Source organism: Spea bombifrons, chromosome 5 (genome assembly GCF_027358695.1).
Source record: "Spea bombifrons isolate aSpeBom1 chromosome 5, aSpeBom1.2.pri, whole genome shotgun sequence".
NCBI classification, from domain to species: Eukaryota; Metazoa; Chordata; class Amphibia; order Anura; family Pelobatidae; genus Spea; species Spea bombifrons.
The window spans coordinates 15,689,801-15,714,368 of NC_071091.1; the positions used below are offsets into that span (position 1 = coordinate 15,689,801).

Consider the following 24,568-nt stretch of genomic DNA (forward strand, 5'->3'; position numbering starts at 1 on the left):
AGGTACGCCCTTATGCAGCACCGAGCAGAAACACGTATCCACAAACTTTACGTTCCGGGCACCCTTTGTGTCGCGTTACCGTATAGACACCCTTTAAATAATGCATATAGCTTTATTTAATCACTTTGGTGTCATTGCAATCCATGCACGTCTTTGTACCCAATAAGTCAAATAAAACAAAATGAATACTTCTTCTTATTGTTGTTTTTTTTTAAGGCACCTTATGGTACCTTGTTTCACTCACGGTTACTTTATTTAAATCCACACATGCATTAGCTGTAGACATTTATTAACCTAATGTTCACCTAACAATCACGTTCTCAACATGCAATAATACAATAAATATATCATATTTTAATGAAGGTTTTAAGCTGCATCTTTTTGGTTAATTATATATATATATATATATATATATATATTTTTTTTTTTTTTTTTTTTTTTTTTTTTTTTTAAAAACCCGGTCCAGTATTGTTCCTATACAACGAGGGCACATGATCCGTCACAAGATGTCTGTAGCCATCAGGGGCTGTGGTTTAATTGGCTGTCAGAAGCACGTGGCTCCGCCTCCCGGAAGTCCCTGCATTGCTACTGCCTTGAGACAGTATCAGCGCATAATCTGTATTGTTTCCGTCCAGCTTCCGCCTTGATACAAACACAGCAATGGAGGGCTTAGGAGTGAAAGATCTCTGCACTCGGGTTATGTTTCTTCTGATCAGTTTATACATGGTCTGGGGCTTCCAAACCAGCGCCCCTACTCCAGCACCTATCAGCACACGTAAGGATCTGGCGTGGGAGTGGGTTTCGTGCCTAAAGATGGGTCATATTCTAAAAATGCAGATAATTTCTATTATTTTATACACCTTCTGATGCAATGTATTGGTTGGAACAAGAAAGAGTGTGTGTATATGTATATGTATATGTATATATATATATATATATATATATATATATATATACACACACACACACACACACTTACACCAATTTAAATGGTACTTTCACATTAGTATCAATCTGCAATATTGTTTTATTAGATACATGAGATCATTTTTGCATTGTATGTCTTACCTCTTCAATATCTCAAGTACCCTGAAACCTTATAGCTTGATGTTACAATATATATATATATATATATATATATCTGTGTGTGTGTATATTAGAGGAGGTGGTGGCTTTTATTGCAGCATATAATTTGGTATTTGACAGCTCTTGTGATACTGAGAAATCTAATTTATATACAGATGTCATACTGAAACTTGTAATCCATGGACGTGCAGATGTTTATCTTTAAAAGGGAGGTCCATTGAAAAAATGTTTTTTTTTCTGGACACATATCAGGTGCACATTTTGTGTTGTCCGTTTTGTAAATGCATGGGATACAGAATCCCCCCCATGTGAATTTGCCCCCTTTCCGTGCCATGCAGGAGATGTTATTATTTATTGTAACAGGAGACGAGGGTCCTGCTTAAACAAGCTTACAATCTAGGCTGTATTACACAAGAGGTAAAAGCGCCATTGTTGGGGATGGACCAAACGCACTAGTATAAGTATCGCAGGAGGGGGACTAGGAAAGGTGAGCTAAGGAATATGCAAGGATGGGGGTTAATGTGTAAGGTTGCGGGTCTTGACAGGAAGGCCGGGAAAGGGCATTCAAGTGTATAGGGCAGCCCTTGATAAGTTTTGCCGGCGTGATGTGTTGGTTGAATATACCCACCTCCAGAACTGGCTCGCCAAGCACTGTGGTCAGGGTCTACTGAGACCCTCTTGTGCAAAAAGCAATTCCATTGATTTCAACGAGAGTGCTTTGCCAATCAGTTCTGAGAATTATCAAACTTTAATATGCATTCCTCTTTTAATGGAGTGTCGCGAACTCTTATTGTTACAAAAAAACATATGCCATTATGGTCGGGTCTTATGATATTTTGAGTGACTTTCCCTTCTCAGACACCACACTGACCTGATTTTGTGTGGCAATGCTAATGAAGTCCATTTCTCTGTAGACCTTTACTAGTCAAACTGTCTGGCTGGGTGATTGAAAATGAGGCATTCTATTGTTTACCATGTGCAGTATGATGAGGACTTCGGGGTATTTGGAAGAATGGGCCAAGGTAACAGAGCTGGAACGCATGCAAAGCGATCTGAAAATATTATCTAAAAATCAGTTTTGAAACTGCTTTTTGATGTAATAAAAATGATGGGAGCTCCTCTCTTTAAATGGACCTGTAATGGTGCCTGATCTAAACTGATCAGCCTCAGAAACCAAAATACCCAAAAGGACAACTCCCTTGTGGAAACGTAAGACAGACTGGCTCTGGTTTTATGCAGAAAGCATAAAATGATATCAACAACTTCATGTTTGTAATAGGAGCTTTAAAAACAAAAGGCCATTTAAAAAATGATGCCATTTAATAGAACATTGTTACCTAACACACTTTTATAATCTCTACAATAAAGGAAGTAGAAAGGGGGGGGAAGCACTTCTTTTGTAATTTTCTTCATACTTTATTTAAAGGGACAGTTTACTCTCTGACATCCCCAAGAAAGAAGAATATTAATGTACTCTGTGAGTAGAAAGAATGAATGCTTCAAGTTTCGTGAGATAAAAAACATTGGGGTCCATGCAAGAAGTGCAAATTGTTTCTGGAACGTACCTCTTAAGCGTAGTTCTTTAACGGAACCATGTATATTATCCAACCGCACAGACGTAAACACCTCTCCATCAAGCAAAAATTAAACTGTCCATCAAACATGACTGTCTATAGCGTTTCAGTCTACTGAGCAGTCTTGGGACAGTAATGAGATTGTGTGTAATTGAAACAAGTAAATAGGGAAAAATATAGACGGCATATCCTTGCAGTAATAAAGAAAATGAGTTTCTGTTCTTTTATAAGCACTCACTAGATTGCCCATTTGGGTTATTCTCCTAGCCATTAGTGTCAGGATCAATTTAAAAATGTGTATTTTGAGCAACATCCAATGCTGAAATAGACCAGAGAATGAGGTGTCCTTTAAAAAAACCAATAATATGCTTGACTAGGTTTAATTCAACTTAATTTCAGGATGATTTGTAATGTATTATAATGCTCTGAAACAAGGGTTACGGGCAGATATATAATAATCACTGAGAGCAAGGACTAGGCAGCCTGCCCTTATTCAAAGGTATTGAACACTACAGCGTCAATAATCCTCATCCCACGATTTAATGATGTCTCTTGTAGTTTATCCAGATCTGCACAAGCGCTTGTACACTGTTATGTAAAGAATGTCAGGCAATCGGGCATTCCCTTTCTGGTCTGTCTTGACCCTGATAAGATCCCTAATAGCTCCCCCTGCTGGCTGATCGCATGTATTGTGATCAGCAATGCAGAGCTATGAAGCACTGACAGAGAAAAAAATAAATAAATAAATGAAATATATAATACAAGAAAAACCCCCAGCAGGACACAAAGTCTGTGGGCTTCATAGCATTGCATAAAGGATCAGCTCAAGGTGATGTTTCTCCAGGGAAAGTCATCCAAAATGTTATGACTGATGACAATGACAGCGTCCAGGTCTGCAGGAAATTGGAGCAAAATGCTGTAAAACCAGTTTTATGGCATTGCTAACCTACATTACAGTAGATAGCACTTTATTTTATGCTCAAGGAGAAAATATGTTTTCCCCCATTTGACAATGAAGGTGCTGCTGTTGGGATATATTCACCTAATGAACATACCCTTTATGATTTCCATTCTTAGGCCTTTAAGTAAGCTGATTAATGTGTACTTTGTTTTTTTATTTTTGTGGTGTGTTTAATTTTGTTTAAACTTTAATGATTATTTATTTAAAACGGTACATAGATTTCCTTGGTGGTTAAAACTCGGAACCTAATTTTATTGAAAAGTTACATACAAAATCCTTTGGAGAAATGTCATCTATCTCTGACAAGGCTGAATGTGAGCAAGTGTCCACGAGACTGCGAATTTCAGCAATGTAGTTCTGTCACAACGTGTAATGTACAAGCACCGAGAACGATTTCTCGCCACAGATTCCTGTGTAATTCGAAACATTGATCGTCTTTCTCTTCTTTTTGCAGCTTGCAGTGTTTTCTCTGGGAAGTCCTGTGAAGAATGCCTTAGAAATGTTTCGGTGAGCATGTATTTGATTCCAACCTACTCTTTAGAAAGCGGTATGGGTCAAACAAGAGCAAAATGCTTACACAGAACCATTGCAAAGACAGAATCCTTGCAACCGCTGCATGCAAAGCTGCGATATGCAAGCGTCAAGTCACCTTGGGCCCTGCATGTCTTTAGGCTCCGTCCTGTGTTATTCTTTCCATACGAAAAACAAAAATAAAAACTGTATGTATGGGGCACAAGGAAGGCCGGGTCTATCGTTATGAAACCCGATAGAAATATTGTATACCGGTCCCATAAGTCCAATTTCAAACAAGAGTAAGTAGACCCAATATGTAACCAGCCCTGCTTCACTAAACACACCTTCTTGTTCGTTTTATTTTTTTGTGGTTTAAAAGTATTGTTTCATTAGGTTATCATTTCAACAAAATACAGCCTCGGTACATAAAAGAAAGTTTTTCTGTATCCAGTATTTTAATAAAAACAATGCCTCTTTAAAATACGGTACATACTCTTGTCTTGTGACTATTTGCATGTCGCATAGTCTTGTTTGTAGTCATTAATTCTGTTTTTTTCCCCCTTTTTTGACCAGTGCCTCTGGTGTATCACTAATAACACATGTCTGGAGTACCCGGTGAGAACCATTCTGCCGCCGTCCTCTATCTGTGCCATGTCAGATGCCAGATGGGGTGCTTGCTGGAGTAAGTGTAAATCCTCTTTATCAAATCTATGTTTATCACGGAGGCGCTTATGTGACGGAGCGCTGGACCACGCATGGCACTTTTTTGTCCGATTGTGGTGTTAGGGCACCTTTCGCAGGAATTTGAAGCTCTGCTCTGTTAAACGCCTTATCGCTGCAAAGATTTTATCCTCGCGGGACTTCAAATTGGTCAGGTTTTGAGAACACCAATTGTTTATGCAAATACAAGGCATTAACATGCAAATTGGTCATATTATTATTCAGATTAGAGTCCCTGCATGTAAAAGACATCTAATAAATATTTATGTTTTTTTCCCCCTCTAATCATTTCCTTATCTTAAAAAAAACAAACCACTGTACATAAGGTTCTTAAAATAAAATAATAATAATAATAAATAGCCCTTTTGGTTAGATGACCACTATTTTGTATATTTTATGTAAATTATCTCAGCAATAGTATTCACACCAATATCTCTTAAAAATTTTGTGTTTAAAATGTAAAAAGAAAAACCCTAGCAAACCCTGATTTTGATGTCTTAATGTGCAGTCTTACAAAATACAGGCATTTGGCCAGTCGAGAAATATTCTTATTAAATGCTCACAAAAAAGAACATAGAAAAACAAAAAACTAATAAATGCATCTTGATTAGTATGAGCAGCTTTATTTACTAACGGTCTTAAGGCGCTCGGAGCAACAACTGATAGAAACATAGTATCCACCAGGTGGCGCTTCCATACACCAAAGCAATATGTTTTCAGAAACATAAACAGATGAGTAACAATCCAAAATGGCATTTTTTATTTTTCCAAATCAAGTTAATTTAATACTGTAACATTGTATAATCTGACAATGATTCTTTATCACTGAAAAACCCAGTGGCTTGTGATGTCATCTTTGCTTGGCTTATTCTGTTACCATATTTCCCCATGTATACGACACACCGTTTTTAGACCAATTTGGGGTCTAAAAACTAGGTGCGTCTTATATAGTGATTGTAGATTGCAGTTACTACTTCCCTGTCCCTCCCTGCAGTCACACTGACAATCGGCCCCGCCCTTTTCTGATTAACAGTCTTCCTGTAGTTACACTGATGATTGGCCCCGCCCCTTTCCTTATAGCGTCCACATGGCTAAGCAATTCATCTAATAGTATGTAAAAAAAAATAATAATATTTGGGAGGCTGAAAGTTAGGGGAGGTGGGAGTTAATTTAGGGGCAGTTATGGTTAATTTAGGGGCAGTTATGGTTGATGGGGTCTTTAGGGTTAATTTAGGGGCAGTTATGGTTGATGGGAGTGATGATGATGATGATGAGTATGAATTTTATGATAATACATTTTTTTTTCACATTACGGGCCCCAAAATTAAGGTGTGTCTTATACATGGGAGCGTCTTATACATGGGGAAATACGGTATTTGTTTTTTTATGTACGCTGTAGACTAATAGTATATTAGTCATGAATGTTCTACTTTTACAAATACAGATGACCTGCACCTAAAAAAGAATGCTAAGAACTAGATAGCTTTTTCCTTATCCCATGCATGTTGAAATTCTCTCACTGTGACAACCTCTACCACTTCTGCTGGGAGGCTGTTCAACTTATTAGTAACATTTAAGTCCAAGGTCCTCTAGTTTTAGTTTATGACCTCCTATTCTAACATTTCTCCACCTTTTTGAAATATGCTCCACTCATGTTTTTTTGTTTTCTTTTTAAAATCCCTTTGATATCTTTAAAGTTTCGGTCACCCCCCCCCTCAATTTCTTGAATTTAATATGGGTAGGATTATTCCTCTGCTTTGTGATATTTTCCCCCTTTTGCTAAATTACAAAAAAGGGCAGAATAGAAGGGCCAAACGTTTGTTTCTTGCAGTCAAAATCTATATTCCTGTGATTGTTTGTAATTATGGGCGGAGGGGTAAGGGAGAGAGGACACGGTTAATTAATATGTTGGTTATGCTGCATTTTCTTCTCGATTTTAATGAGATAAAACAGCCCCCTGAAGCAGTGTAGTTTTATTAAATAACTGAATAATGCGGAACGCTAAACTTGGTGACTTTTTACCCTTTAAATATCTGCTTCTTTTCCCCATGGGAAAAACAAAACTGTCTATTCAGCGTTAATTTGCTTTTCCCGTTGGCCAAGCTGACCGTTCCACTAAATCCTTGCAAGTTAGTGGGATAATGAAACATACTCTATGTACGTTCTGTACAAGGTGTTACACGCCAAGTAGAATTCTACTCCTATCACTATTTTGTTCCATCAATTTAAAATATAGTTACTGTATTACCTGGTCCATGGGGAAATAAAATGTTGGCGATTATTTAGATACATTTATTTTCTGGAAACATAACTCCATTTCTCCGTCTGTTTCCTTCCATTATTTTTATTATTAAGTAAATAAAAGGCTTGTGTTTCAAGTGTCCATGATAAAACCAACGGTTACAGAAGGTGGACCGTTTGTAACTGAGAATGCTCTTTTCAGACATGCTGCATGAATACAGCCATATGATTTCTGATTAATGTTTGTGGAATTGTTAATTACAGTTTAGAGATCTGTCAGAAAACCAGGTGGAAATCGATGTATAAAGACATATTCTACCTGGGGGTGGAAAGCAGAAGTAATCTGTCCGTTATCTGCCTTCTCTTTATTGTTATTACCCTTCAACATCCTTAAAGGGATTCCAGTGTTCTATTAACTTCCTAGTACAAATATAAATTGTCTTCTTTCAGAGATGACTCCATGGTGTCTATTAAGAGTGTGTGTGTGTGTGTGTGTGTGTGTGTGTGTGTGTGTGTGTGTGTGTGTGTGTGTGTGTGTGTGTGTATATATATATATATATATAGTGTGTGTGTGTTTCTGTTTATGGAGATTTTATAATAGGTGCCACGTGCCAGAGAAGGAAATTATATGGCCCCTATGGGAGCCAGCTGGCATTTGTGCCCATTTATAATATATGCAAACCAGTCTGTTAAATAGGCCTGCAGTATTCAAAGCGATTAACATAAATGTCTGATAATAATGCAAATTCATACCGAAGCAGCAATGTATCAGGCTGTTTAGCAAGACGTACAGTTAGGCCAGCAAAAGCAGAATAAGTCAATTTGCATAAAATGAGAATAATTCTGTTTGAAAGAATCCATTTACACTGTAGAATCCGCAGTAAGCTCTTGCAGTTCCCCGATCCTAACACTAGATGGCACTCTAGCAGCAAGTCCCATGCTCTATGGTTGAGATCAGTGCCATAAGAGTTGCTCGTTGACCGGCTGGGATTTTTTTTTTTACCAAGCACAAAAACCATGTGATATTTAACATTTTAAGCCAACGGAGGCTTATTCTGTCAAAATGTTATGCAGTCATCCCTAATGATATCTGGATGGCTTTACCCTTCGTTGTTGTATTCATCTATACAGAAGTGTCTTGGACATTTTGTTAACTACTAATTGTATGAACTGCTGAAAGACCTTCCATTCCTGGATACTCGCGTTTCCAAATTACCAACTGTGCCGGTATTTCATCCTGTCACTTATTTCATGTGGCCGTAATGATTGCCTTTGTGCATATATACCATAATACTTAATAACATTATAAAGAAGCTCTGCCCTTGTCGCTATATACTGTGGGGTATATGGGGAATTTTTTTTGAATCCTAATTTTTGTCCTCAGGAGCATAACAAAAAGTAATGAACAGTAGCCCAGCTGCGCTGAAATGGACACTTACTGGGATTATACTGGATCTAAAGCTAAAATAATGCGATGATGCATAATGACTACAATGCACACTGCTCCCCACTGGCCTTAGATTGTTCAGGGATAATGAACAGACTTTCTACACATAACTAAAGAAAGAAAACACGGATGTGTGTGTATATGCACCATAATAAGAGAGTGATATATACGTAATTACTTTATTTTTTATTTTTGAATAACTTAAAATATAGTGAAAAATTTAATTGTTCTTTCTTTAAGTTGAATGTTATGAAATATGATAATAAAAGATAACTTTTTATACCACCAAGATGTTTTAAAGACATGCTTTTCTGTGAAGGATTTTGGATAATTGTACCACTGTACATTGTCATTGTGGTGTATGTATATATGTGTATAATAATATAATAATAATATTATTATAATAATAAATAATAAATAATAATAATATATATACACACACACACACACTATAAACACAGATATTGGTTTCTTTTGTATTCCATAGTAAACTTTGAAGCATTGATCATCGCGATGTCCGTGATACTGGGAGTGATCCTGCTGACCATTACCCTCTGCTGCTGTTACTGTTGTTACTGCCGGAAAAGTTCAAGCTCAAGGTTGGAATTTAGTTTTGTTTAATAGATTAGACTTTCTACATGTCACCCTGCATTTACAGTTCCACGCAATCAATGAAATGGTGTTTATTCATTAAAAAAGGGTGCAATATAAGAAATGTGCATAATGTGGCAGCAGCCGGCATCTTGCTCTCAGGCTTTCTACTTGTGCTGGTGAATGGGTGGAAGCTGTTGTAAGAGTTGGGAGGGGGTAGACAGTAAGTTAATTGTTCTGCTAGTTTTCACACATTTTGTTCCCCTTCCCTTGCCCTTTTTAACCATAGATCTTCAAAACGATGACATCGATTGATAAAGCAGATAAGAACATATTGCATAAATACATTACTTTTCTCTCTTACGTGAGCAGCTGTATGTTTCTTTGAACATCCCATCTAGATATTAGTTACAATGCCCCGCTCTTCCGTTAGATCCCTGTTTGGTGATTGATCCTGTTGCTTTAAATCATATGGCCTTGGCTCCGTTTACTAAAAGGTGAGCCGACAGGAGGGTTGTATTTCAGCTCCTTGACTTCACTGTGTATAATGAAGGTCCATCCCCCGTAAACATCTGCAGTAAGTGCTTGGCTGGCCCTGTGTAATGTATAGTTAAATTAGTGAGCTCTCTTTAATGTCTTACACGTTGAGTCATGCTTTATACTCTCCAGCAAACTCTCCCTTCAATGCTTCCTTTGCTGAACAGACCCCTGTGTTATTGTGATCAAGCAACCGGGCATTGAAATAAAATCACAGAGACCTAAACGCTTCATTAAGGATATGAAGTTATGATTACACTTTCACGTGTTTACATTTATTTCCACATTTATTCTGCACATGGCTAACACAAAAGATGTAATTGGGACGATGTTGCCATAAAATGCCCCTTACCAAGTGTTACTCGGTCTAGCCGCAGCGCTGGCACATGCGCCACTTAACTCCACGTATGCTGCTGTATTAAACACTTTCATATCTAAGTGTAGATTTTTTTTAATTAATGTTTACGTCAGAATTAATAATTTTTGTACTATTGAAATAATTCTTTCCTGAGGGCAATAAATAATGTTAGTTCTGTCACCTTTTGTAAACAGATCTCTGCTTTCATAAGGCTAATAGATAGTATATATTGTATAGTGTATATTGCTAATTGATAGTATATATTGTATAGTGTATATTGCTAATTGATAGTATATATTGTATAGTGTATATTGCTAATTGATAGTATATATTGTATAGTGTATATTGCTAATTGATAGTATATATTGTATAGTGTATATTGCTAATTGATAGTATATATTGTATGGTGTATATTTCTAATTGATAGTATATGTTGTATGGTGTATATTGCTAATTGATAGTATATATTGTATAGTGTATATTGCTAATTGATAGGATATTGACAGGTTAATACATAGAGTATAAGGAACATTCGTATGCCTCTTCCAAGAAATTACATTATTGAAGCCTGCACTAAGACATCTAAGTAAAAGTTGCTTGTTATCCCATTTACCAACTCAGACCTCTTACCTTTCTTTATTTCCTCTAGATTTGATGCTGAAGAAGAAAATCTAATTCGGGAACGTGAAAAGAGACAGCAGGAGTCCCTGCAGAGGTAGGTGTCAGGCTGCCCTAAAGAGAGACACGCGAGCAACAAAAAATACTACTGTAAATGCATGCTCAGCTCACGCAGTCCAAGGTTACAGCAAAGAGAGGCGGCTGTAAATCCTCTGCCTGATCACAAGAGTTTGCAGGAATATTTCCGATATCACTATGCATTGTACAGGACTAACCCAAGGCAGCTGCTTCTACAGAAACAGTCTGCCCCTACATAAAGTATTGTGCCCCCCAACATTTCAAGAATACAAATTGGGACATCCGAGTTGAGGGGTAGAGGTGCCAGTGGGCTAGGTCAGAGGTCACCTTACCCAGAGAGGTCTGTGTAATTGATAGTATATATTGTATATTGCTAATTGATGGGATATATTGTATGGTGTATATTGCTGGGTAAGGTACCCAGAGAGCCACTACTTGGCTACAGAGTGGCCCAGGGTGGCCTTGTGAGAGCTACGGTGGAGGGCTGTGCTGCCATTGATTTTACGGCATGTCGGGGCAGGTCAAAGTGTATCACTGCGACTGTCTCATGGTCCAGATTGCCTTACAAAGTGGAACGGTGGGTCAACTACTTGCCTGAAACTCTGGACACTTGGAAAGTATGGGGCATAGTTAATATGGGAAGATTTATTGAGTCACCCTTCTGATTTAGCCGTGTATAATGCAGGGCCAGCTTGCAGAGAGATTAGACAAACCATTAGCAAGATTTATTTATGTTTCTGATCCATTAGGAAGATGGTCGCAGTTGCCTGCAGAACAGGCCCCTGTTTAATTTTTGTTGTGTGGAACTGTTGAAATCTGTCTACAAAGGGCTTTAGTGCAGGCTTTTCTGGCTATTGCTGACATTTTTCCTAATTGTGTGTTTTTTGGTAATCTAAGAAAGAGTGCACTTTCAAAACATTGGTGTCGTGGTTAATAATTATATTCGTTGCGTAAAGCCATGGACTCTGCGTAACCAGTTGCCACTGGTGCTCTTGGTGTTGTGATGCTGCACTGGTTATTGCAATGGACAGAGTGTCTTATTATCTTAACGGTGATCTGCTCCGTACACTGTGTACTGATCGCCGCGGTACATAGTTACTCAATTGAACAGATGGCTGGCGGCGGAGTTCCTTCTTTATGCCTAGGGAACTGTTTATTCACAGCTCAAGTGTTAATAAAAGGAAACCTTTTTCTGCCTAATGGCCTGATGCTGCAAAGTGCCTTTTGCTCCCACTGCCATTGATCAAATGCATACTGAGCTCTTTAGAGGCATTAGAGGTCCCTTAAATATGAAAAATAAGAACCAAAAGAAAATCGGTTCCCTTTAACCGTTTGCACACCCAGTAGGTCCTTAGCACCTGGCTCAACCCTTATTATAAACCATTTAATTGCCAGGGGTTACATGCCATTGTTGGCAGCTGTATGATCCCAATACTATGTTGGAAGATATGTTTTCAAATGTGTCATATTGTTTGTGTCACTCCCTTTCTAGTTAAATAGAGCCAGATTAAAGAAGGCTGAAGCAGTCATGGAATAGGCATATGGCCATCCTAAATCTAAGACGAGACTAGATGAGCGGAATGGTTGGTATCTGCCGTCACATTCTGTGTTTACAAGTCAGGCCGCGACATCCTACAGTGGAAGCCCTCGCTGCACCTTCAGCGGTACTTGAGCTGAAGTCTTTATATACAGGTCTGCAGCCCTTCGAAATGAAAAGCTCACATTTTCACATTAACACAGCAGGTAGTCTCTTTATTTCAAACTTGCAATGCTCTCTAATTGAGCAGACGATTATTCTTTTCATGCAAATAAGTCCCTAATGATAGAATAAGGTAATGGAGATCACTGATGCACTTCCACTAACCAAGCTTCTCAAGGGAGACATATTAATAATTTGACCAAAAGTCATTATGGCATTGGATGAAATGACATAAAAACTTGTTATCCTCAAGATTCTGGTCTCCTATAATATACTTTTCCATTTTATTAATTATAGCCTCCAGCATTATAATGGGGCTTATCTTACAAAAAGTAACATGCTATTGAAGCCCTTCCTGAAGACTGTGGATGTCTAAATACTTCATGGTTTTGCCCTAATGTCGAGTTACTGCAGGATTTAGCTGTTGTATTTACTCTGTGTTGTTGATACCATTGGTAGGGGTAACTTTGTTAAATGGGATCTAAGCTGGAAGCCTGCAGCTATACAACTCTTTCAATTTCCAGTTCCAAGATCAATAAATGTCAATGTCAACAAAAATAGGAACACTTCATTGATGGGTTAGCCACCGTTTTCAGCAAGATATGTACTCATTTAGAAAAAAAGAAAACGCTATTCTGTTTCAAGAACATTTAGGCATGTGTGTAAAGGTTGGGAAGTCATAAACCCAATGCCTATTTTCGGCTTCTTCATCATGATTTCAAGGGAGTTTCTAGTCTTCCCCAGATCCGGTTCTCCATACTCGTCGGTAACCCCAACCCTCCTGGGAAAATAGATGTTTACTAGGTCTAGCCAAGTCTAAAACAACCATAACTCTATCCATCATTGGGAATATATGACTGTCACTAGCCCTTTTTTTTCCTTTCAATATAAAGTCTTGAAAAAGCCCACAGCACCAAAAGCTGGAAGGTATCCAGAAGAGGCAATCATAAGTACATTTCTTTTTACGCCACCTGCTTCTGCAGAAGTGAGCGCTTGTTCTGCACATATATCAAAAATTCATTACAGAATACTATGTCAAGGGGATATTATGGATTTGATTTAAGCATAATAAGTTTTAAAAATGAAATGGCGTGCTTCTTTTATTCATTACCCTACTCCTTCTTCAGTGTTATTAATTTCCAAGTGAAATCACATATTGTGTTCTACAAAACTTTGCTGAAAAATATTTGAACATATAAAACTGGCAAGATGATAAATGAGAATATGGTCTGCTGTATAGCTCTTCTCGTGATTTTAGGGATGCTTTCTTTTTGCTTTTTAACATATTTTTTTTTAATGAACCGTAGCAGGTATCCCCGTAACAAAGCCAACCAACCCATGGCCATATTGATTTGTCCAGATCCCAACTTTAGTGTTTTTCAAATATACTGGATTTTGCTGAGCTTCTTTTTTATATAACTTTTTCCTACAGAACAGCAACTGGAGTCTGTAAACGTGTAATTCCATGAGTTCCATTTTACACCCAAAATCTTTTGACTTTCTTGGAGCTTTGCTCTTAAACCCTCTAACTGGACCAAGCAGTGATAGTTCTCAGGGAAATTATGGGGAATATGACTATGGGTATTTGTTAAGTTAGTTTTATGTCGCCAATCAGGAGAGTCCTTCAGCATGAAGGACTGATAGCGTCCCAGGGTACAGCTTAACGTGAGGAAAAATCACCATCTTGTTCCCTCTTTCAATGAATCTGCATTAAACTTAATCAGGGGAAATCTGCTAAACGGACTCAAGATTGCCTTTATTTAAGTTTAGTGAATAAACCTCTTATTGTCAACATGTTGCATCCTCATTCCACCACTGATCCATAGGCATAATGTAACAAAGGGGCTGGATGGTGTGAGAAGTTAACAAGCACTTAGAGTCTCTCCTGCAGACAATATTCTGTCTGTTCATTGGGTATTCTGATGTTGGCATCTTCTGGTTGGGAACAGTTGCACGTTAAATCCATCTCATATACCCAGGCGTTTGGCTACTAGACAGGCACCGCGAGGACTATATGTTAGCCACCACCGCTTTTTTGCCAGTCAAGGATGTGAGAGACTGATTTGCCCACCATGCTTAACTTTCTAAATGAAAAAGTATCCGTTTGCGCAGTGTGTGTTTTATGCCGCTTGTTATAACCCGTTTGCCCATTATATATTTACTGCAGAATGTAACGCCACTTTTTACATCAAATAATCATTAAATGCCAGTGTGCAACTGTATTGATTTAATTCTAGAAAGATTTTCCAGTTTCAAATTTTATGTTTGATTGGAAATTGGCCTGGCAGAATACACTTACAATGTATCTTCTTCCATAAATTAACACATTAAAAAAAGTGGAATGAGGGACGGAAAAAATACCCTTCCTTTCCTTTTGATTTTTAATTTGTGCCCCGTAACTGCATAAAGCTTTGTCATTTAATATCATTGTAAATGCAAAATAGGGACTTTAATAATTCATGCAATCATTTTGAAAACAACCTAATTACACGATACGAGGAGTTAAGTAGTAGCTTTAATTGGGCTCCAGATTACATTGAGACATTGTAATATTCACCTTTTCCAGCCCCTTGTAATTACTCTTTTATAGTGTTATCAGATCAGTATTTCCTAAAGTAAGACTTGCAGAGGAAAACGAGCCGAGCGTAAGCCCAGCAAATGAATACCATGAATCTGCAATAGCTATTGCTATGAGCCGACTGAACGCTGCAATCACATAAAAATACTGCTCTTTGTAGCGCTGACAGACTCAAAATTGGGTTTTGTGCAAAATATCCTGTCTGTCGAGTAATGATTTGCAGGTCCTTAGTGAGGCGACATTTAGAATTAGAGGGCAATATAGATTTCGCGTCCCTTCACTCGCCGAAACATTCTGCTTGTGCTAACTAGTGGTCGTGTAAATGAATGAAGAATGCTAATTACCATTGTTTGCTGCTACAGATTTCTTTTTATTCTTATTAATGCATATATGCAAAAAATATGCCAACTGCTAATTTTAAGAAAAAAAATACAATTTAAAATAAAATTTAAAAATGTAATTTTGAAAGTATTTTGTGACCTTTTAATTGCAAGGCTAGTGGTTTTTTTGTGTAAATTAATTTAACCTTTTCAGTTCTTGAGTGGTTGTTGCAAGGCGGTACTTGTAGCCTATGAGCTGTTAAAGTGTTAATAAAGTCCAGCTCCTTGGTATTCCTGTTTTTCTATTGCTGCTTTGGTCATTATAAGTAGAATTTCAGTTGTTAATAATTGCGGGTGTGTGCATATACATTAATTCATCTAATGCTATCCGGTATTCCTTGCATGTCATATTTATTGTGTTTTTGTATTGTTTTCAGGAAAGTTGAAAGGACTATAAAACACAATGAGATTCGGAAGAAATACGGTATGTTTACTTTCTTCTTAAATTAGCTTTCCGCCATGTTAATCAATTATTATGTGCAGCTAGACTTATTTTTTATGAAGATATAACGCAAAAGCGGAGGAGAAAAAGGCACATTGTTTGCCTCGTTCAGACACATAGGGGAATGGACACTTGGGGTTGTATGTGGAGACAAGAAGAGGCAGGATAGAAAAATCAATCAGAAAGCTATTAAATGTTTAAGTATGTTTAATGCTTTCATTAGGCCGTCCTATAAATAAACAGGGAGCAATTCTAATACATCACAAGACTTACTGATTTTAATTATTCCAAATATTTCCACTATTTAGAAAATTGTTTAAAACAAAATGTACATATTACGTAAATGTAACCTATACATGGGAAACACATTACCGTATTTTTCGCTCTATAAGACGCACCTGCTGATAAGACGCACCTAGATTTTAGAGGAGAAAAAAAAGGAAAAAATATTTTGAGCTAAAAAATGGGCTAAAATATTTATTACAATAACTGAATAAGCTATGAACACAGTAAGACACACACAGACACAGTAAGACACACACAGACACAGTAAGATACACACAGACACAGTAAGATACACACACACACAGTAAGACACACACACACACAGTAAGACACACACACACAGTAAGACACACACACACACACAGTAAGACACACACACACAAACACAGTAAGACACACACACACAGTAAGACCTCCCTCCCTAACCCCCCTTCTCAGTATCTCCCCTCTAACTCCCTAACCCCCCCTTCTCAGGATCTCCCCTCTAACTCCCTAACCCCCTCTTCTCTGGATCTCCCCCCCCCGCCCCGGTCACTTACCTTAAACTCCTGTGTTGGAAGCGTGAGGCGTTTGTCTCGGGTGCCGGCGCTTCACTGCTGAGCGCCGGCGTCTGACGTCATATGCCGGCGCCCAGCGTAAAGCGCCGGCACCCGAGACAAACGCTTCCAACACAGGAGTTGAAGCGCTGAGGCAGGTGGCGGCGGCCGCCGCCAGCAAAGGATTCCTGTATATCTGTCAGGCAGGGGGGCCCGAGAGTTGCCGAGCGGTTGTCTTCAGCAACCGCTCGGCACCCCTTGGGCCCCCCTGACTGGCAGAAATCCAGGACTCCTCTGCTGGCGGCCGCCGCCGCCGCCTGCCTCAGTTGCGACCCCGGATTTATCGGCGTATAACACGCAGGTAGGGTTTAAGCTCCGGATTTTAGTTAAAAAAGTGCGTGTTATACGCCGATAAATACGGTATATCGTTGCCCCCCCCCCTCCCTGCCTGCATCTTCGCTCCATAAGACGCGGCTGATTTTTCATCCTACTTTGGGAGGAAAAAAACTGCGTCTTATGGAGCGAAAAATACGGTAATCATATGAATTTGTCATTATTCACCTTGGCCAGAGTAAGATTTGACCACTTCAGATATACAGATGAGATGTATTTATGTAGTCTTCGGTTAGACCAACCACCAAATTCTTCAGATCTATAAACTTGTTATTGTGCGCAGCATTATAAGCCTGCTTAATGTACTAACACATGTATATATGTGTGTGTGTGTGTGTGTGTGTGTGTGTGTGTATATATATATATATATATATATATATATAATGTTTCTGCATGTATTTATTAGACCACTTATACTGTCAAATGCTCTCCTCCCCAGCGGTCTCTCTTTTTGTAGGTACGTTGAGTCTCTGGCCCATAAATTAAAGATATATATATACTCTGTTTTTATATGTTATACAAATTCCCCTGCTTAATGTAACACCTGCAACCAACATGGCTTCCTTGCATATATCTGAGTCATCTCTCGCTTGTGATCAAGCTACGTAAACATTTAATTACTTTCTGATTGATTTTTCTATCCTGGCTTGTCTCCATTTAGCTACAGTCTAAAGCACAGTTTGACACCACTTTTTTGCCTTCTCGTTGTACCATGAATCACAATTCATAGTTCTTTGCTCAAAAAGTAAATGTCGCTGTGTTAAAAATACATACATTCCTATCTATGAAGCCCTTACATGCTGAATTCTACAACGGATAATTCTGTCTAACTGTGACATTATCTCACCCCTTAAAACAACACTGAGACATAAGCCAGCTTTGCAGAGACTTTGAAGTTGATGTTGAATATTTTGGGCTCATTCCACCCAGCCCCCCCCCCCTTGCTGCCGGATAAGAAATATGAAATCTAGAACCACATTATTTATGCTGATAGGAGAACTAAAAGATACAACATGATTATATTTACCATGCATGCCCAGCCTAATTCACTGTTAATAAAGTGCTTGTCATACTGTCACTCATACTTATTAACACTGGCTTGGAAGATTAAATAACAGAATGTCAGCTCATGCTCGTCTTTTGGGAAAACATTTTTTTTTCCCAGTGTACCAACCAGCCTTTTCTTCTAGAATTTAAATGGTAATTCTGTATTTAAATGGCATGGCAGAGAGATGGAACGGGAGGGATGGTGAGAAAGCCAAAGGCCTCAATTGTGTGGTCGTGGGGCGTAATTTAAAACCGTTTAGCGTAGGACATGTTGGAAGCCTCCCGTATTATCGCTGTCTCTTCTGATGAACTCTGCCTTGCATTTCTGAAAAAAATTAAGATAATTGCCATTTAAAGTGCAATTACTATGCTGTCGGATCACATTCACATTTTAAAATATACAGGGTGGTGAATTATTAAAACCTAAAGTAATTTAACGAATGTACAGTGCATATAGGTTCCTCGTATTTACCTATTATAAGAACCCAGTTCCCTCCCCCCAAAAAATAATAATTTTCATATAAAAATACCCATTAAGTTGAAATAAAGCATTTTTTGATTTTCTGCAAACTTCATTGGAGTACATTTTTCACAGGTCTGGGAAAATAATATAATTTTCTTAAATTATGCTATTCATCCTTGGAATTTTCTGGGTTACACCTCGAGATATACGAACTCCCTGCATAGCACTTATTCTTTGGGCAAATGGCTCTTTATTAAGACATCACACTTTTCTGGTAGCCCCTTCCTGAATGTTTCAATGTCTATTTACATTCCCCCAACACTGTTATTAAATTTCATATTTTGGGGTCCAGTAATCTTGAATGTTTCAAAGTATTGAAATGTTCTGTAAAAAGAGATCAAACAATAAAAAGGCTCACCATAATACTTCTTCCTAGCTTTAAGATGACATTGGACGTGCCACTAAAAACACCCTATCTGAATACTTTATTAAATGTTTTCCCTCGCACCAAGCCCACTGCATTCTGCATGAACCAGCATCCCATACGATATTAAATTAAATGCAGAACCCCCCGGTGGTTGCATGCCTGGGTTGATTCAGTTCCCAAATATCTTCTTACAAATTGTAGTAGAAGATCATCTATAGACAAGGAGATGCGAGACAGGGAGGCTTCATCTAAAGTGAACGCTTACTGTGAGGCCCTACAGCGTACAGTGATGGAGACCATATGTATCATACGAATGCCTTTAATACAAATGGCACATTTATAGTTTGTGTTAGAAAACAGCTCATTTACATTACTTAATAATAAAAGTGACGTGCCCACTGGCTGATGAGGCTTTGTATCACTGCAGTTGTTCGCACCCATAGTTAAGATCCAATTGGCATTTTCTGGCCTAATCTTCCGTTTGAAGCCAAAGCAGCTGATCGTTCATATCATTGATCCAAGAGGCGTTCCTGTCACCGGTGTGCTTTTTGACTTCGGCTATATTTATACTTTATCATTGGAGCTGCTTGGGTTATGTCTAAAACCCTCTTGCAATGTTTTGATTTTGGGCTTCAAGGGACTCCTAAAAGTGATAATGGTGAGATATCATTATATATCCTGCACGCTCTCGCAAGAGCGGTGAAGATGATTTACCTGCTGCGGAAGCCTCGTTCTGTACGGAACCTGCTCTTGTCGTAATGTGTAGGAGGCCGTATAGGGCCCGAGGGCTGTGTTCTAAAAGTTTAAGAGCAAGAGAAGATCTTGAAAATCTACAGAAGGAAAAAAATAATCTTTCCAGTTTTGGAAGGGAATTTGCCTTCAAACAAACAGTAGCTGTTAACAAGTATTTTATAAAAAGTTATAGTTTCTCTTGGAAGTGCCAATAGTACCCATTGAGTCTCGGTGTTTCAGTGCTACATTTATACAGGACAATTAAACTCCTTTAAATAATATATTAAATATTAAATAATATACGGTCTTAATTTGAGTAACAAATGTTTATTTACAAGATAATAGCATCAGAAAAGAGCAAATGCGATACTTTCCTATTTGTCCATGAAATTGGAACAGACAAAGCTTATTTGAAACAATATTCCATTTTCATCTGTAGAAAAAATGACTTTTTATTTATGAATACAGTATTTTGTTATAAGATTGCTAAAGTGTTGATCTGCACACGTTTTTTGATAAATAATATTAAAATGCTGCATTAATGGTGTGAGATTAGGCTGTTTATGCTGTTCTGGACAGCTTATGGATGTGTATGAATCCACAGTTGGCGACAGATTTTTTTGTTTATCTTGAGGCTTGAAGGGTCAGATGCCTTCCCTATAGTCTATTAGACTACAATATTTTGCGTGATCCTGTTCACAATACGCTTTTTAGCTTTCAAGTTCTGGCCCCAAAGGTTGCTCCCAGCTGATTGGTAAATTTTACCTTGACCTTTCTGGAAATATTGCCAATTACACGGTATAAAATTTTGCTACTTGGCCCCTTCATGTAGTCACCCTGGAGACGTAGAGAGCAAAGCAATTTTAAAATGTCACTTGTACTCTTGCTTTGCCCAGTCTGTGCAAATAACTAACCGTGTCTGAATGTTTGCCCTCATAAAAACTAGATTTAGAGCACATAGGAAGGATATCGAGATTCTCACAGTTCAAGCTGTTGGGTTTTTTTTGTTTGTTTTTTTAGCAATCAGTTTTGCAGCAATCAATGGACACGTCTTCTCCAACATCAACATTTTGCCCTAAGAACGATGCCATTTTGGGTAGTGGGTGTACTTTGCTTTTCCCCCATAATGCAGAAAATATATACTTAATTGAAAACCTGTATCTAAGCAGGTACTTTAAAGCCATATTTATATGAGTTAAGCTCTTGAAGAATTGTTTTCATCTTCGGGTATTCACCATCCGGTCCGAAGAGTCAACTCGACTTCTCGTGGGAAAGACTGCCGGGGTCTCATTTAGTCCCATGGAAAATCCTTAAACTTTTCTGTTCATGCAATGCAGTAGACACTTTCATTTAATTTAAAACAAAAAAACTTAAGAACAAATAAAAGCATTGTTCCTATAAATATATGGATTTTTTTTGTGTGTCTAGTGAAATTAATGAAATGCGTTGGAAATAAATCAGTGATTCTGTTAATTATGTTACTCTAGTAGTGTGATGCTATAATTTTTTTTTTCATTTCATAATTATAGAAATGTGGTTGATAGCAGAGGATCAGCGTCTTATACTTGACAACCCACAAGTGTTGCTATATTTGTAAAAGCGATGGTTGGTTAGTTCTCTACCTCTTTACAGGTTAGAAATAAAAAGCTACAATTAGCAAGTAATTTGTTAATTGTAACCTAAAGTACAAACCAGTATTTCTGTCGGTTATAACCTAAAATCCACCTACAGAATCAAAGGTAGGGAGCAGCATTCTTTATGGAGGACATTTGACTAAATGTCTCATAAGCCTTGGGCGCAGACACTTTGACGTACCCCTGATCAGAATCCATATGTGTTTCATTTAAATAAGACCATCTTATACACCGTTTGTTTAGATAAACATGGTCAACAACTCATTTTGTTTTTGCAGTCAGGAACCTATACAAAATAGAAGGTTCTAGATCGAAAAAGTTCTTTATTGGCTTTAATGGCTATTGGTAGAGGCTAAAGTTAGCATGTGTATAGAATTCTATCCAACTCTCACATGTGTCAAAAATAAAAATCTTCACGTGTATAAAAATGTCAGGAAAACTTTACATAGAGGTCATGTTATTTTGGACATGTATATAATACTCACCCCCCTCTATAAAAGAGCACTTGGGCTATACCTGAGATTTCAAAGTATTGCTATGGAAGAAATGGATAAGTAAATGTTCATTCTTCTATAAGATACACACATCTACCCTTCCTTTCAATGATTCTATTTGCTACTTGCACACTAGCCGCGGGGTTAACATGGGTATCTGCTACAGCCCTGTATTGAAGAAGAATGCTCGTCTGTCTTCCAACTTGGAGTACTCCTTGACCTAGTAATGTTACCCCCTAAACTATATGCCATAGGTTCATATATATACAACCATATATAAACCCTCTATCCCATATTAAATAAGTAAAATGCCAGTTAAGTTTTTGATTGTTTTGTCCTCTACCGTTTTGATATTAGATATGCTACCTGAGTACAATTACTTCCAAATACTCTATTTATGTCTACGTGTCTATATGCTCCTTTATAACATGTTGGGACTGTTAAATTTTGACCGGTTTCTAATGTTTCTTTTTCTTATAGGTCTCCTGCAAGATACGGATCATCCCTACAGCAAATACGAAAATGAATAATTGGGGTCCGTGGAATACCTCACTGTCTCTCCACTAAAGCATGAACACACATTTCTTTCTGTAAACCAGATGTTTGGGTTTAACGAGTCACTTTTTTTTTTTCTCCTTTTTTGTCTTAAACCATTATTTCACATGTATGCAGTCATATTAACATAACTCAAAGGTTGGTGTTTTTGGTTGAACATTTTTTTAATATCTTGAGTCTAAGAAGTACCACCGATTAAAATGTAGACATAAAAACATTTTTGCATGATGTGTATATCTATTTTTCACCTCGATGCACTCACTGCAGCCGTATGATCCCGTGTATCATGACATCAGACTTGCCGTTCAAAAAAGTGATTGCTTCATTAAAAAAACAGGAATTCGCTTTGCGTAGATGCCGTGATGGCACTTCCTGTTTATTTTGTTTTTTTGTATTATATGTTTTTTTAAGAACATGTAAACAAGCCTTTAGTCAAAGGAAGTTTGCCATATAAATAAGGGCATTGCAGAGGCCAATTTTCCACCAGGCAAAGAGCAACTGCTATTTAGTGTCTAACACCCTGTTCTTCTTTTGTGTGTTATTTGCTCTTGCTGGTCAGGTTCTAAAGACCATATAGTCGTTGGGGCATGCAGGATAGAATAGGCAGACAATATAGCAGTCTACAGAGCTCAATCAGTGAAAACACGTAAACAATTTACCAATCTCATAAACAGACTATAAACCTGGGAACTTCACATGGGGTAGGCTACCTTGAGCTATTCCTCTCCTGGGGGATAGGATTTATTAACCCCTTAAGGACAATGGGCGGTCCCTAAACCCATTGAAAACCATGCATTTTGAGCCCGTACATGTACGGGCTTTGTCATTAAGGGGTTAAAAAGCAGAGCTAGATGTCTGTGCTTAGAGGCATGGCTAGCCCCTGAAGTAGGTGGCAAGTGGATGTGGACACCGGAAGGGTCAGTTCCGGTTGTTCCCAGGAATGCTTTTAGCACCCAGGTGGAGCCACAAGCATCAGACTGTCCATTACCATTAGAGGGAGGCTTGGAATAGACAACATTTATCTTGAGGCCAGTACCTGCTGTTTGGTCATGCACGTTCCCTGTCTCTGTGTGTGGAAGTACATTGCCATTGCACAAATTCTATGGATGCCATACAGTGGTGTAAATGAAAATACTGCATCATTGAAAACGTTCATTGGAGATTAAAAAAAAATGCACAGCTTTTCTTTTGTATAGTTTTTGTATTTATGTCATTGTTTTTTTATTTTCTGTGCTTTGCTTAAAATGTCTACCTTTATTGTATGTGTATTATAGAATGGCCATTTTGGGTGAAAAAAAATCAATGTATGTAAGCTTATTATTGTTTGGTTTTTAGATTTTTTTTCTTATTTCCGTTTTAGTTGTCACATAACTGTACATTTTAGTAATTTTCTTTTAATAAACCTCCAATGATATTAACTGTCAAATATTCCTTTGCACATGGAAGAAGAGGAGCCTTGATATAATAAGTAGTGTGTTTGATAAGATTCTGAAAATATTTTTTATTCTGTTTGACATACATGTTGTAAGAGAATCATAATATTCTCTAAGAACCATGCCGGGTTAAGTGTAGTATGGTGGCATAATTGTTACCAGTTTTTGCATATGTATAAAGCATCTTATAATCTAGATGGATAACATAGACCATTATAAAAGCTGTATACAGAATTGCCTTGCAATGGATAGAACAAAGTTAACCTGTATCTGTGCTTTTTCAGTGTTTTTCATCACATCATCCTGTTGATAAGTATTGTCCTCATGGTCTCTTTGCTTAATAAACAGGTTATATCTTTTTAATTGTGCAATAGTTTTTATTTACAAAGTAATAATGTATATTGATATAGTTTAAATATAAAGTGTATATTTATGGCTATTTATGCTATGGCTGGAGCTGCCCTGATTTCTACTTGGGATGGAGGAAGTGATTGTGTACAGGTTAATTAACATGCGGATAGCACATGAAAGAATTTGATGGGGGAGGACTAAATGACACAATAATGCTCGTAGTATAAATACTGTCTGGAAGTCCAGTTATCAGCTCTGATTTTCTGAGCCTCCTGACCGAATTGATTATACATGTGTGTGTGTGTGTATGTGTGTATATATATATATATATATATATATATATATATATATATATTATAATGAATAACTTAGTCCTTCCATCCCTTGGGACTCCG

The 24,568-nt window shown here is 37.7% G+C and overlaps 1 protein-coding gene across 1 annotated transcript; it reads left to right on the top strand.

Moving 5' to 3' along the window:
* The first annotated feature begins 567 nt into the window (after positions 1-567).
* Positions 568-22,606, top strand: LOC128497872 (pituitary tumor-transforming gene 1 protein-interacting protein-like). Its single transcript, XM_053468072.1, has 7 exons — positions 568-775; positions 4,076-4,128; positions 4,708-4,816; positions 9,030-9,141; positions 10,678-10,743; positions 15,759-15,805; positions 22,315-22,606. The coding sequence occupies exons 1-7, from the start codon at positions 661-663 to the stop codon at positions 22,362-22,364; spliced, it is 552 nt and encodes a 183-aa protein (XP_053324047.1). The 5' UTR covers positions 568-660; the 3' UTR covers positions 22,365-22,606.
* The last annotated feature ends 1,962 nt before the right edge of the window (positions 22,607-24,568 follow it).